Here is a 13,564-nt window from a genome sequence, read left to right as displayed (position 1 = left end):
TTTCCACCACCACAGGCATGAGGAAGTGGCACTCCAGGGACGTGACAGTCGCTGCTCTCTGAGGACAAGGTGTTCAGGGCGTTGGTCACCCAAAACGCCACTGAAAAGAGAATCAAACCTGATTTGCAGGTGGGGAAACTGAGGCACAGAGAGGTTTTGCTTTTCCTGCTCAGGGCTTGGCAGCAAGTTGCTGGAAAGACCCAGATATCCCCCAAAACCACATTTCTATTGGCTGCCTTCATGGTGGCAAAGGTCACTGTACAAAAGTGTAATCTTGACAAGATTTGGATAAATTCGATTAATAGTAGCTCTTGAAGCAGGGACTTTCTGTCCCCTGCATTGTGGCTCAGTACTGCTCACCCCAGGAACAGTTCCTGCATTAAAAAATAGTCATCTTATTGCAAAAAAAAAAAAAAAATAATTATGCCTGTTCACCTCCCTGCCGGCGGGGCTAATCCACTCCTACACAGAGGGGACAGTGGGGAGGGGACAGGGCAGCAGCATTCCCGAGTCGCAGGAGCTGCCTGCAAGGCTGCAGTGTGTGGCAGTGAGGGCAAAACAAGATTAATACAACCAGGAGCCTCCAAAAGGATTTTGCATTTGATGTGGGAGAGGAGAAAGATCAGAGTACAGAGGACCCAAGATTAACATAAAATTACAAAATTTTCATTCTGGGCTGCAGGGCTGTCCCAGGCCGTGTGACCCAGCAGTGCCCCAGGCTGTGGGAACACTTGGGAACACCTTTGCCGATGGCACTGCCCTCATCTTCTCTCCAGACACATCCTGTTCTGTCTCCCCTCAGGTCAGCTGGATAGAAAAAGCGATTAATCCTCGGCCAAATTAATCTTCAGACAGAAAAAACCAGGAGCTCTGAGCTTCCTGACAAGAACCTAATTTTCCCTTCCAGGCGGTGTTACGAGTGGGGAGCCCCTGCAAGAGGGAGTGAGTGTGCACAGACAGGGCACGGGATGCGCCCGGGCATGTGCCCTGGCTGCTACGTGTCCATGAACTTGAATGGATAAGACAGGAACCAAATCCACCATAGGACTTTGCCTCCCTGGTAACGCCCTAAGCCCTGCTGACTTTGCTTTGATCCTGACCTGCGTCCAGATCACTGCAATGCACATCCATAGGGATGTGCAGTGCTCCCAGAAAACCAGGTCCGCGTGGAGCAAGAGTTGGTGCTCAGCCTCCTGCAGCTTCCCGGTCCTTTCCACGTGTCCCTGACCAGCCTTGCTGCTCCAGGGAAAGGATGCAGCATAGCAGGAATTGCCCTGAAACAGCACCCAAACAGTCCCCTAACAGGGAATCCCTCAGCAAACTCCCCTGCTTCTTGCAGGAAGGAGTTCATGGGGATCAGCCCCTCCAAGGCTGGCCCCAAAAGTCCCCTCCCCAAGCCTTCATCTACCACAGACACAAGCTGTGCTCTCCCTCCCTCCAGCTTTATTTGCAGAGGGAATTAAGGTCCTGCTGGGAAAACCTCCCCTACGCTCTGATAACTGCCTGCAGAGCCAGCTCTAAATGCCTTTTTGTAAATAAAAGACCAGGATTAACGAGGTTCCCCTCATCACTGTTTACTTAGCTCTCTGTGGGATTGGGGGGAACAGGGTAGAGACTCCCCTTTGCCAGCCCAGCACATCAGGCCACCAAGGAGCTGCCACATACTTGGGACCAGCAAGGTGCCACCCAGCACAAGGCTGAGCCCTTCCTCTCCTCCCTGGAACAGCAGGTTCCCAGAGGGTTTTGGAATGGGTGGGATGTGTCTGCGAGCAGCAGGAGCATCGGCCCAGGGGACAGGGCAACCACAGGACTCTGCATTTTGTGAGCTGGGGGCCAGGCGGGGGGATGATGCTCATTTTCTTTCTATGCCACGTTGCTGGGGAAGGAAGGGGGGTGTTTGCCATGCGGGCTGGTGTTGGGCACACGTCCCCCCACGTGACAGGACCGGGGAGGCCACGCAGGGCTGCAGCTGGCCTCATCCCCTCGGCAGGAATTCACTCAGGGATGGCAAGGAGCTGCCCAGCAAGGACATGGGGTCTGCTGAGGGTGCAGGTCCAACAAGCCCATGCAGAGGGGACCCTCCTGCACCATCTCTGTCTGTCTGCAGCAGGGCACAGGGGTCCTGCCTCTGCCTTCTGTGCTCCCAGGGGCTGCAGCCACCACAGCCGCCTTGCACAGCTCCGACCTTTGGATGTTTGCACATTCCTGCCTGTTAATGTGTCTCGTAACCAAAAGCTGCCAGGAAGGAGCATTACTCCGCTCAGCACTTGCAAGGCTGCTCCCCCACCCCGCTCCCCAGCTGAGAATTGGCACCAACCCCACAACCGGGTGGGAGCATGCACTCCCCAGAGGAGCAAAACCAAATCCCTGGCACACTCATCCAGCAGTGCCTCCGCTAGGAGCGATAAGCATCCCACCCCTTGACACCAGCGAGCCCACAGTGCTCACAGAGCTCCTGAGGCAGACAGCAATTGCCTCTCCCAGCCGAGTTACGGGGAAAAGGAGCGCTGTTTCAGAGCAGAGCCGCGCTTCCCTCGGCTGCCAGGCTGGCACCCTGCCCACGAGCGCTATGCCAGGCCAAATTCTTTGCGATTTCTAGGTCAACACCCGCCTCTCCTAATGCCCCTCAGCCCTCCCGCTGCCTGTGCCGGCCCCCAGCCCAGTGGTCTCCATGCACAGGATAGGAGCATCCCAAGGGATGCATCCATACCAGACATCGCCGTGCTGCTCATCCTGGCTGGTCCCATTCATAAGCCCCCAATATTCAGGGCTTATGCCCACATTGCTCCCCAAATGCAGCTGCTCAACCACGGGCTACCTTTGCTGCCTGGCTCTGCTCTCAGCAAGTGAGCTGTGTTCAGGGGATACAGAGCCTGCAGCCTACTCCTGCTTCCACCTTTTCGAGGGGTTTAAGGCCCATCTCCAGCAATCAGACACCGAAGGAACATGCTTTGGATTTTTAAAGCCATTTTCTCACTGTCATGATGGCAGTAGAAAAACAAAAAAACCCACCAAAACCCAATCTCGGGATGTGGGATGGTCCTAACGCTCCAAACCTGAAAATAAACCACTTGAAAAAACAGCCTTTGTAAAGAAATCCTCGTGGCCACGGTGCTTGTTTGCAAACCAGCCAAGTTTCAATCTTGGCATGACGTGGTTTCCCTGAGAAGGAGGCGACTCAGGCACTGCTCCTGCAGCTCAGCCCCACACCGTGGGGGGCTGGATGTGTCCCCCCCATGCCCGCAGGGGTCACTTTGCATGGCATGGGCTGGGCTGGAGGAGCAGGAGCGCTGTGGGGCTGCAACCCCCTACCTGGGGACGCATGGAGGGGATGGTGGGGATGAGGAGGAGGAGGAAGGGCAGCGTGCCTGCCGAGCGTCTCCTCGTGAAGGCACTTACGCAGGGGCTGTTGCATTGTGGAGCGGCCTCAAGCGCTCCCCCCCCACCGCAGGGCAAGCCCTGGCCTGCCAGCGCATTGTGCCAGCCAGGAACAGCCACTGGCAACGGCCCACTGACCTGTCCCGGGGCTCCGGGAGGTGTGACACAGGGAGCACTTTAGCTGGATGTGCTCCCCCAGTGCCAGAGGGTGCAGCCTCCCCCCACCCATAGCCCAAACCCATGACTGGAAACAGGGTGCAGGCATGCTCCAAAAGTGCCTCCTAGATAATCAGGTTCTGAGCCACAGCAGCCCATCACCTTGCCCTGCCTCAGTTTCCCCATCAGGGTGCTGGGAGCCATCCAGGTTGGGCAAATGCCACAGGTCCCACTGGGCTCTGCTGGCAGTGCAACACTGCTGCTGAAAAACAGTGGTCAGGGGCTCTTTCCCCCCCTCTCTGTTCCCAAAGCCACCTCCCCCAGCACCCCTGCAGGGAGGTGTTTGCATCCAGCCTGATCCCTCCAGGCAAAGCCATTGGAGCCCAGCCGTGGGGCCCGGCACAGTCTGTCTGGGGTTTGCTGTGGCATCTCCAGACCTGCAAATATAAAATCCTCTAAAAAGAATCACAGGGGCAGGGAGTCACTGAGATGTCCCCAAGCCCTGCCCTGCATGAGGGCCAGGCTGCCCCAATGCCGTTCCCATCCCAATCCCACCAGGGACCTGCTCTACCAAGCAGATCTTCCTATCTGAGTGTAGTTCCCAAGAGATTTCACGTCCATGTGAACTCCGTGATGCATGTTTTGGAATCTGGTTTTTCCCAAACTTTGGAGGTTCATTCATTGCTATGCAAGGCAAGTCCATTTCCTACCCTCCTCCACCCTGTTTCCCCCTTCTCCCCCCTCACCACTCCAACCATCCCAGCCTGGGATGTTAAAACGGGCTGAATTTTTCACGAAGAGTGGGGGAAAAATTTTTAGAAATCTGGGGATGGAGAGAGAACCCCTGAACTGTGACCTCCTCCAAACTCGAGCCACCAAATCCATACAAGGAAAACAAAAGGCAGCGAGATTAGCATTTCCAAACAGAGCAGAGATGGCCCCAATCTTTGAGCTGTTTATTCTAGGCGTTGATTTTCAATATTTAGGATGATTAGCAAGTGAAAGCCGGCTGTTGCCAGAATGGCTCCATGCCAGCCTCACGCTCAATGGTGGGGAAAGAAAGACACGGCAAGAAAGGGAGAGAAAAGAAGGGCTTATGTGTATATTTTTCCCCCCTCTGTGAACGAGAGATTGGTTTGAGGTGTCAATGTTTGCCCATCAGGGAAGGATGATGGATGAGGAGACGGCTGGGGAAATAGCAGAAATAAATAATAAAGGAATAATTGCCCTGTGCTTAATAACCAGTCAGGGAAGGACCTGGCTGGGGCTGCAAAGCTGAGTTTGCAGAGAGTTTTTTGGAGATTGGCTCTTCCCAGACCCGCTTTGGTGGGTGCTGGTGGAAGCCCCAAAACGCAGCCAGCTCTGCAGTGCTCTGGGTTTCATTGCACGATGCTTTACCCGCTTGTAGCGGGGGGGGGACACTGCCAGCGTGGGGGTCCCCACCCCGTCACCGCGAGTGTTCGGGCGAGCCGGGACAGCCCCGGGGCTGGACCGGCCCCAGCCACAGGCTCCAACCCCGCTGCCACCGGCAAGCCCGGGCAGGTCTGGGGCTGCCGGGTCCTGACGTCCCTCCTGGCACGGTGCTTGGCCCCGAGCACAGCCGGGCTTTGCGTGGGCAGGACCGCGGTGTCCCGCCTGCCCCCGCGCCCATGGGAAGCGATGCCACCACCCCGAGCACCCCCTACTCCTGCACCTCCTGGCTGCCGCTTAAAAAACACACCCCCTCCCTCCACAAACCATCTCATTGAAAGAAAAGAAAATTCACGTCCAGCTTGGTTCGGTTGCTTTCAGAAGCCGAACAAAACGAGGTTGTTTCAGGCCTCGCCTGGTGCCTCCTTTATATTCACCCTTTCTCACTTTAAACCCCTCGCCTGGCTCCGGCAGGCTGGAATAGTTTTTCCTGGCAAGGTTGTTTTTTTCAGTCCCCTGGCAGGGTGGGGATACTGGAGGCTCCTCTTTTCCAGGGGGTTTAAAAACAGAAACTACATGTTTGTGCCTAGCAAAACAAAATAAAGAAATGGACCAAGGGACAAGGGGGGTTTGCCAGCTTTTCGCAGCCCTGAAGTGCCACCAGTACCAGGGGGAAGCAGGCAGCAGCTCTCCCAGTCCCATTAACGGGGAGTTGAGAGGAGGAGAAGCCAGGACAGGAAATTCCTTATTGCCTTTTGGTGTTCATGGTCCACAAGCTCAAAGGAGAGACGCAGATCTGCCTCTAAAATTCCTCCCAGGCACACCAAAGCTGTTCCCCACAGGGATAACCCTACCTTATCCCAAGGGCAGCATCTTGCCTTCCCAGCACAAAACACATCCAGTCCAAGGCCAGCCCCTACAGTGAGCTCAGCCCTTATTTTGGGTTGAGATTGGCTGGATTAGGAGCAGCTGTGGCAGCTCTGGCTGCTGCAGTGCCTGATGCTGAGGGGATCCAGCAGATCACTGGGAAGGTGGTAGGGTGCTCCTCGTGTGCTGTGGAGACAGCAAGGGCTGTGACAAGCCCCAGGCAAGGTGTGGAGGGGGATCTCTGCAGCTCCTCTTGCTGCCCAGTGCCCACAAGGGCTCTGAAGCCACTTGGTCTCCTCGGAGCACCTACAGGGCCAGAAGACATAGCACAAAGAGAGGGATAGTCCCAGGCATTCAGCCCATGTCACCCCTAGGAGCTCCCTGCAGGGGCAGGGAAGGCTATTCCAAGGGTTGGGAGCAGCTCCCAGGACTCAGGACACAACCAGCCTTGTGTCACCCATTTGGTGTGTGACTATTGTCCCATAGGGAATTTCTGTGCTGTCACAGAGGTAGGTGAGAGCTCCCATGTCCTGGGGCTGGATGTACAAGCTGGGCTGGGGAGAGGAAACAAGAAGGCAGAATGGAGGGTTTTTTCTTCTCCAGTTTTTTCTTTATTATTATTTTTTTTAAAATTTGTAAATAACTTTGCATGAAAAAAGTTAAATTGCACAAGTAACTCTGCAGTTCTTCAACATCATCCCCAAAGCAGGAAAAATAGAAAAAAAAACAACAAAGAAAAGGAAACTTTGTCAATACAAACAGCTACACTGATCCCAAAGCCCCCTCTAAGTGCTTTTGTAACCAAAACAGAATCTATTTATAATCTTCCTTTTTTTTTTTTTTTTTTTTGGCAAGTCTATGACACACCACTAAAATTCCAGCTTCTACTTGCTCCTACCTAATGGCTGCTCTACCTCTCACAGCCCACAGCAAAGGAGAGGCAAAAAAAATCTGGTTTTTGAGAGCTTCAAGTCAGGTTTCAGCAGAGTTTGGCTCTGCTCCCAAAATATTTCCAAGCTACCTTGCACAGACCCTGCCACGCTCTCGCTGCACATCCCAATGTCTCTCCTGGCTCCTGAGCTGCTCCTGGCTGGACAGGACTTCATTTCCACTGCTGTCCCCAGAGCCTGTTGCACACACAAGTCTTTGGCCTGAGCTCCTGGATGGAGCCTGGATGTGGATTTCTTTCCTGCTCAGTCCCACCTGGGAGCGTTAGATGTGGAGTGATCCCACCACCACCAGCTGAGGGCCAGGCCGTGGGGTTTTCCTTGCACTTGGAGCCTGATGGAAGAGCTGAAGAAGTGAAGAGCAACAGTCTCAGACCAAAAAAGTGGAGAGAGGCTACGTCAGTGGGTGAACGAGAGGGTTTATGGTGGTCCAGACCCTTTGGCAACTGCGGCAAGGATTTTGGGTACAAAAAAATACAAAAGCCAGTTTTGGGAGCACCCTGGTCCCTGCTGCTCCTCTCCTGTCCGGGCCAGTTCCTGGATTCTTCATGAATCCTGTTGCTGCAGGAGTCCTCCTTTGCGTGGTCTTGTTTTACAGAACGGTGAACACAAAACCTTTAAACTGTGAAAATAGAAAACAACTCCCAAACTGCATTTCCAGTCTACCCCTCCCCCCTTAAGAAATTCTAGTGCTAAAAAATATAGATTTCTTTGAATATATAATATATAATAGATTATATAAAAAACATCTAAAGAGGCACACTTGCTGAATTTATAAACCTTTTCTTCTTCCCTAGGCACAAGTCAGCTGGGATGTTGAACTTGGAGAATCCAGAAGGGACCTGTATTTGCTTACCAGCTAATTATCACACTGCATCTACCAACTGCACTGAGACAGAAAAAGGAAAGACAGAGAGAAACAGAGAGACAAAGAGGTGAGGAAATTGCACTTCAGTCTACCAAGTCCTAAGCCACCAGGAATCTCCTGCTTTGGATGGGATTTAGCAGGTACTTTTAGCCCTGATGGAAAAAAAAACCATTATAATTCACATTTCTTTTTTAAAAGTAAAATGTAAAAAAATAAGTAGTGTTATTTTCCTTCTCTTGAGAAAACTAGAGACTTCTGAGGTGTCCTTTAAAGACACAGCAGGCAGTTCCTGTGGTGGTGGAGTTTTTTTCTCCCCTGGTGTTTCTGGGAGTAACCTTACAACGAAGCTGGTAAAAGTCACCCATGGGCATCTCTAGAAAATCTTGTCCCTTGTAAGTCCAAGCTTGGGGAGAGCATCCTAAAGTCTTATAAGAGGCGTGCCAGACTGCTCAGGTTGATCACATCTGCCAGCAAAGAGGCGTCGATGTCTTCAAAGACCTGGTCAATGTTGACGCAGTTGGAGAGGTAATCGCTTGTCCCTTCATCCCAGGGATGCTCCAGGTAAGTAGTGGCCATGAGGGTTTCGTTAAAGTCCAGGTTGTACTGGTTGGATTCGGTGAGGACTTGCTCCTGCCCCTGGGGACAGTCCATGTGCTGCCCTTGTCCCGTCCAGTCCAGGTCGCACGTTATGGGGTTGATGGAAGGTGGGAGCTCCATATCCACAAGGGTGGAGAAGTCTCCATTAAGGTTGGTGTTAAAGACAGTTTCCCAGTCAAAGACACCTTTCAGCGATCCCACCTCGGTCTGCTCCTCCTGGGTCATCAAGGCAGAGCTGGAAAGCCGGGACGCCTTGGCTGTTGGCATGGGCGAGGGCTGCTTGCGCTTCTGCCCAGCTTTGTTACCCGCTGGATTCCAATTCTGGTTGCTAGTGGTTTCCTCAAACTCTTTGAGCAGCTGCTGTGATGCCAGGTTGGCCTCCAGGATGCTGTTGGAGCTGCAGGCTGAAGTGGCTGGGCTGATGGCATGCTGTGCTTCCTTCTGGGCTCTTCCGGAGAAGGCCGGGTGGATCTGCACTGGGGACATCCGCCGCTTCTTGTAAGTCCCATACTTGAGCCTGTTGGCATAGTAGGGGTCAAGCTTCCAAAATCCACCTTTCCCTGGCTCGTCTTTCTCCCGGGGCACCTTGATGAAGGACTTGTTCAAGGAGAGGTTGTGCCGGATGGAGTTCTAGATCCAAAAGAGAAAGAAACCGAGGCTGAATGCTCGTCTGCTGCCACAGGACCTACCTGTGTGGGGAGGCTGGTGGACAGTATTTTCAGCAAGGACCTTTAGGAAAACAAAGCAAAACTGGCAATGTCAGGACATCCCAGGCTACATGCTCAGCAGAAAGTCCCTCAAACCCCTGAGTCTCCAGCAGAGTTTTCCTACCTCCTGTCTCATCCAGCCAGAAATGCCAGGAGCTAACGGGTTCAAGCAAGGACTTGCCAGCCAATGGGAAGCTTTTGGGCAACTCTCCTTGGCTGGAAATTGGGGCCTTGGATCATGCAGAGCACTGGGAGAAACCTTGAGTTGCTCTAGGCATGGAACTAAGCTGGAGGAGGTTGGGTCCTCCCTCACATCTGAGGAGGAAGAGGTGGATCCTCACACCGATGTGGCCACAGCCCCATTACGAGGGGCAAGACATGGCAGCACCATGGGGGATGGCATTATAGGGCCCTCCTTGCACCCCCCCACTTCATCTGCTCCTATTGCTAGTGTTGAGGGGAAAATATTTGCCCAAAAATTAGGCACCATGCCTTCCCACAGCCAGGCTGGCACAAATCAGACGGGAGAACACGGAGAGACACGTGGACTGTTCCACCGTGGCCCTGTGTGTCCCCAGAGGTGCCTCCTGGCCCAGGGAAGCTCAGTGTGAGATCACTGCATCTTCATCAGCCACTGCTCAAATAAGCTGAGGGGCAAGAAGAAAAAAAACAGGGGGAAAAAAAGAAAAGGCGGAGTTTCTGCTCCCGTCGAGCTGTTCTGAAACCCTGAATGTGCCTGGAGTGATGTGAATAATCAGAAAGGAAACTCAGTTATTGGGTAAATAACCCAGCGTTGGACTCTACAAAGCCAGGACTGTACTAAGAGATTGGATATGGTAGAGGTGGGTTTTTTTTTTAATGTTGCCTGGATATCTTTATGCTTATTCATCCATAATCCGTAGTGCCGAATAGGAAAAACAAGGCTCGATTGCTTAGAGCTGTTGAAAAACATGCACACACTCACACACACACACACATACAACAAAACCCTCCTCTGGGCTGAAGCTCCTTGGGTTTGTTGGCTCCTCTCCAAGCACTCAGCTCCCACAGGAATATATCCATCTCCCCCCCGGACTATGGGTGGCATGACCTTTCCAGGCTGTCTTCACGTACGGGAATCGGGATAGGGGATGAGAACACAGAAAGAAAGAAAAGGAAAAAAAAAAAAAAAAAGAAAAGAGAGGAAGAAAAAAAAAAAAGAAAAGAGTGGAAAAAAAAATAAAGTAAATAGAAACAAAAGAGAAAAAAAGAAAAGAGAAAAACAAAAAGCAGAAAATGAAATTAAATAAAAAAAAAAAAAGAAAAAGAAAAGAAAAGAAGAAGCAGGAACACAGACATCCCTCCACACCATCCAGGCTGTGGTAACTTCAATTTTACAGTTTAATGAAATTTTACAAGGATCAGAGACTTGAAAGCTGAATTCTCTGCTTCCCATCTCTCCTCTCCATCCCAAACTTTGCTCAGGCCAGGCTGAGTTATTACCCAGCTGGTTAACATATTTATCATTCCTGCCTGCCCCAGTCCAGTGCACCCCCTGGATCTCTGCAGAGAGGGACTGAAAACCTTCTTTCTTTTTTTAATAAACACATTTAATTAAAAATGTTGTGAATACCCAGCCATGAGTATGCAGGAGAAAGTCAACACTCTGGCACCCAGCTCCTCCTTCCAAATTGCTCCCGTAGGTCCCCTGAGCAAGGAGAAGGTTGGGAGACCAAGGTGACCCTGGAGAGGGACTGGGAGGGGTTCCCTTCCCCATGATGGGGTTCAAGAGCTGCTGGAAGCCCACGTGCCTGGAGAGAAGGTGGGCAGTGCCTGGGCAGGGCCTTTGCAGTGGGTTTCCCCAGCCCTGCCTGGGTGGGCACTGCCGTCAGGGTTAGTGACGTGCTGCGGGTTTGGGCTGGGAATGACAGAAGGATGAGCCACCCAGGTCCCTCTTGCCCTGCCACATCCTAGAAAGCCTCACGTGCCAGAAGTCCCCTCGTGTGACGGAGGAGGGCAGCGAGCCAAGGTGGCTGGGAAAAGCCCCTGGGCTTCAGGCTGTCCCCAAAGCTGGTGAGCCTGGGGGCTGTCCCCAATCCCCCAAGGACATGCTTGTGCTTGCTGGGGACAGCAGCCCTATTTGAGCTCTCTTGGGCTTCCCTCTGCGGGTCTGAGCAGCTCATCCCAGCGATGGAGACTCCTTGACCTGTCCGAGGGGCCAGGAGCTCAGCCCTCTGCCCTGCTTGGAAAGCAGCAGCATTTCTGCTCAGAACCTCCCCAACAAGTGACTTGTCCAACAAGTGGCATCTCCATCCCTCTCCTGTGCCCGGTCCTCAGCACTCAGGGACACTTGACCTGCTGACTCCATGTGCGCTCAGCCCCGAGGGACTCAGGAACCAGTAAGAGCTGCAGAAGGGTAGGGATTGAGAGGACTTTGCCCTGGAGCCAAGAGGACCCTCAGGTGCCAGGAGCCCAACAGGTACCTCCCTGCTCCCAAAATGTCCCCGGGCTCTCCTCCAGAATGGCTCCTTCCCTCTGCCACCCCTGCAGCTGTGGCATTTGCGCCCAGCCAAGTTCTTTCCTGTTCCAGCCCTTCCCCACCGGCTGCCAGTGCCACTCTTCTCCCAGTGGGATCCAGCATCCCTGCAGACCTTGTTCATGCAGGGTGGAGGCTGTGGAAAGCCCTGCCCAGCCCTGCAGGGAGAGGGGCTAAGGCAAGAGGGCTCCAAATCTCCTACCTGCCAGGTGGGATCGGCGTGCCGGAAGTAGCAGAAGTTGTCCGTAATCCACTTGTAGATGGCAGAGAGGGTGATTTTGGGTTTGTTGCTGGCTTCCATCGCCATGCAGATCAGGGTGGCATAGGAATAGGGTGGCTTGACGTGTGGGTTGGTCTTGTAGTCGATGTCCCCTGCGAGATGGGGGGGCACAGCCACGTCGTGGTGCATCGTCGAGGAGGTGGAGGAGGAGACGGGCGTGCAGGGGGTGTGACGGGTGCCCTTGCACGCCGGGTCAGCGGCCAGGGGCGAGCAGGGGGACTCGAAGTCGACCAGACTGAACAGACTCTCACTCATGGTGTAACAGTCCTGGGGGTCCGAGCCGGGGTATAACTGGGGCAGGCCTGTCTGGGCGACTGTGAAGTCGCTCAGCCAGCGGAGGTCTGGCAGGCTGTCATCCAGGTCTTCCTCCACACACTTCAGTTTGCCCTTTGCTTTCAGCGCTTGGCTCGACCACGCCATGCCTCAGGGCTGCACGGGGAGGGGAGGGAAGGGATGGGATGGATCCTGCAAGAGCAACAGGGAGAAGGCTGATGTTCTCCAAGGCGCTCTATGGCAGCCAGGCAGGGCCAGGCCTGGGTGCTCCTGGTGCTGCTGAGCGAGACCCATCCCTGGGGTGCCGTGCAAGAGAGCTGCAACACCTGCCCCAGGGGGGCTTTAGCAGCCCTGAGCCTTGGGGAAATTCCCTCAAAACCCTACACTCCAATGTCACCCAAAGCCCAGTTGGCCGGCGCTGCCCAAGCTTTTGGCTGAACAAAGAATTTTAAAAAAACCCCAAACAACAAAAAAACCACCCCAAGCAACCAAAATCCCTGCCATCCCACAAAGTGAGGTTGTTTCTTGGGGACACACTGCTCTGGGTACCTGCTGCTAGCAGGACTAACTCTGGGTCCAACACCTTGACAAAATACCTTAAAGGCTGCCCCCCCCTCGCAGCCAACTTCCCTCGGTTTGAGGCTATTTCTGCTTTTACCTTCCCCTGGTACCCAGAAATAACTCGGGGAGCTTGGGGGGGAGTTGGCAGAGTCCCATCCCAGGCACACACCAGAAACAACTCGGAGGGCTTGGGGCGGGGTTGTCAGGGTCCCACCCCAAGCACACCCTCAGTCAGAGCGAGCCAGCAGCTTCAGGCTTTGGGGAGCCCCGGGTAGGGGATGCGGCGCCTGGCTCCGGTGCCAGTCTCTAAACCCCAAATCCCGCGGTTTTGGGCCAGGAGAGAGCGCCCGGGAGGGCACATAACAAGAGCCGCTCCCCCCGCGCAGACCTACCGCCCCTACCAGCGGCTTCGCCCGCGCTGCCCGTCCCGTCCCATCCCACCGCCCTCCCCGGCCCCCACCGCTCCCCCTTACCCCCGTCCCGGCGTCGTCCCCCAACCGCCAAAGTTCACGACAGAGCAAGAAGCTTCTGGAAAAACAGCAGTGGAGGGGAGAAAAAAAAAAAAAAAAAAAAAGAAGAAAAAAACCGGAGGGAGTGGGGGGAAAAAAGGGGGAAAGAGAAGCCCTGAGGCTGCCGGGGTGCCCGTGCCGGCTCCGTGCGGTGTGCCCGGGCCGGGCCGTGCCCGCCGAGCCGCCGTGAGCCGCGGCCGCCCCGGCGCGGGGTTAAGTAGCGGCTCCGAGAGGCTTCGCGCGTTGCCGCGGCGACGGCCCCGCCCCGTAAACATCCTCCGGCCGCGCCATTGGCCCGCGCGTTGCCATGGGGACGGGGCGGGATTTTGTGGGGGGGGTGGTACCCAGGGATGCTGCGGGACCCCCCACGGCCCGGGACGAACCCAGCGGCGGCAGCCCCGGGGAGATGAGGAGGCTCCGGGGTGACCTTATTGAGGGTTTTCAGTACCTGGAGGGGGGCGACGAGGAAATGGAGGGGGACTTTTTGCGAGGGCGC

At 54.5% G+C, this 13,564-nt stretch overlaps 1 protein-coding gene across 3 annotated transcripts; it reads right to left on the bottom strand.

Moving 5' to 3' along the window:
- Positions 1–6,612: 6,612 nt before the first annotated feature.
- FOXJ1 (forkhead box J1) lies at positions 6,613–13,256 on the bottom strand. Of its 3 annotated transcripts, XM_032707016.1 has the most exons (4): positions 13,033–13,136; positions 11,977–12,190; positions 11,648–11,817; positions 6,613–8,853 (listed from the first exon to the last, which is right to left on the bottom strand). In XM_032707016.1, the coding sequence occupies exons 2-4, from the start codon at positions 12,143–12,145 to the stop codon at positions 8,053–8,055; spliced, it is 1,140 nt and encodes a 379-aa protein (XP_032562907.1). In that variant the 5' UTR covers positions 12,146–12,190; positions 13,033–13,136; the 3' UTR covers positions 6,613–8,052. The 3 variants fall into 3 exon arrangements, with proteins under 3 accessions (XP_032562907.1, XP_032562904.1, XP_032562905.1); XM_032707013.1 differs by having other exon boundaries at positions 11,648–12,190; positions 13,033–13,256; XM_032707014.1 differs by lacking the exon at positions 13,033–13,136 and adding an exon at positions 12,952–12,995 and having other exon boundaries at positions 11,648–12,190.
- Positions 13,257–13,564: the final 308 nt, after the last annotated feature.

This window comes from Chiroxiphia lanceolata, chromosome 19 (genome assembly GCF_009829145.1).
Source record: "Chiroxiphia lanceolata isolate bChiLan1 chromosome 19, bChiLan1.pri, whole genome shotgun sequence".
Classification (NCBI taxonomy): Eukaryota; Metazoa; Chordata; class Aves; order Passeriformes; family Pipridae; genus Chiroxiphia; species Chiroxiphia lanceolata.
Note: the sequence above shows the minus strand (reverse complement) of the source record. Positions and strands in the feature narration are given on the sequence as shown.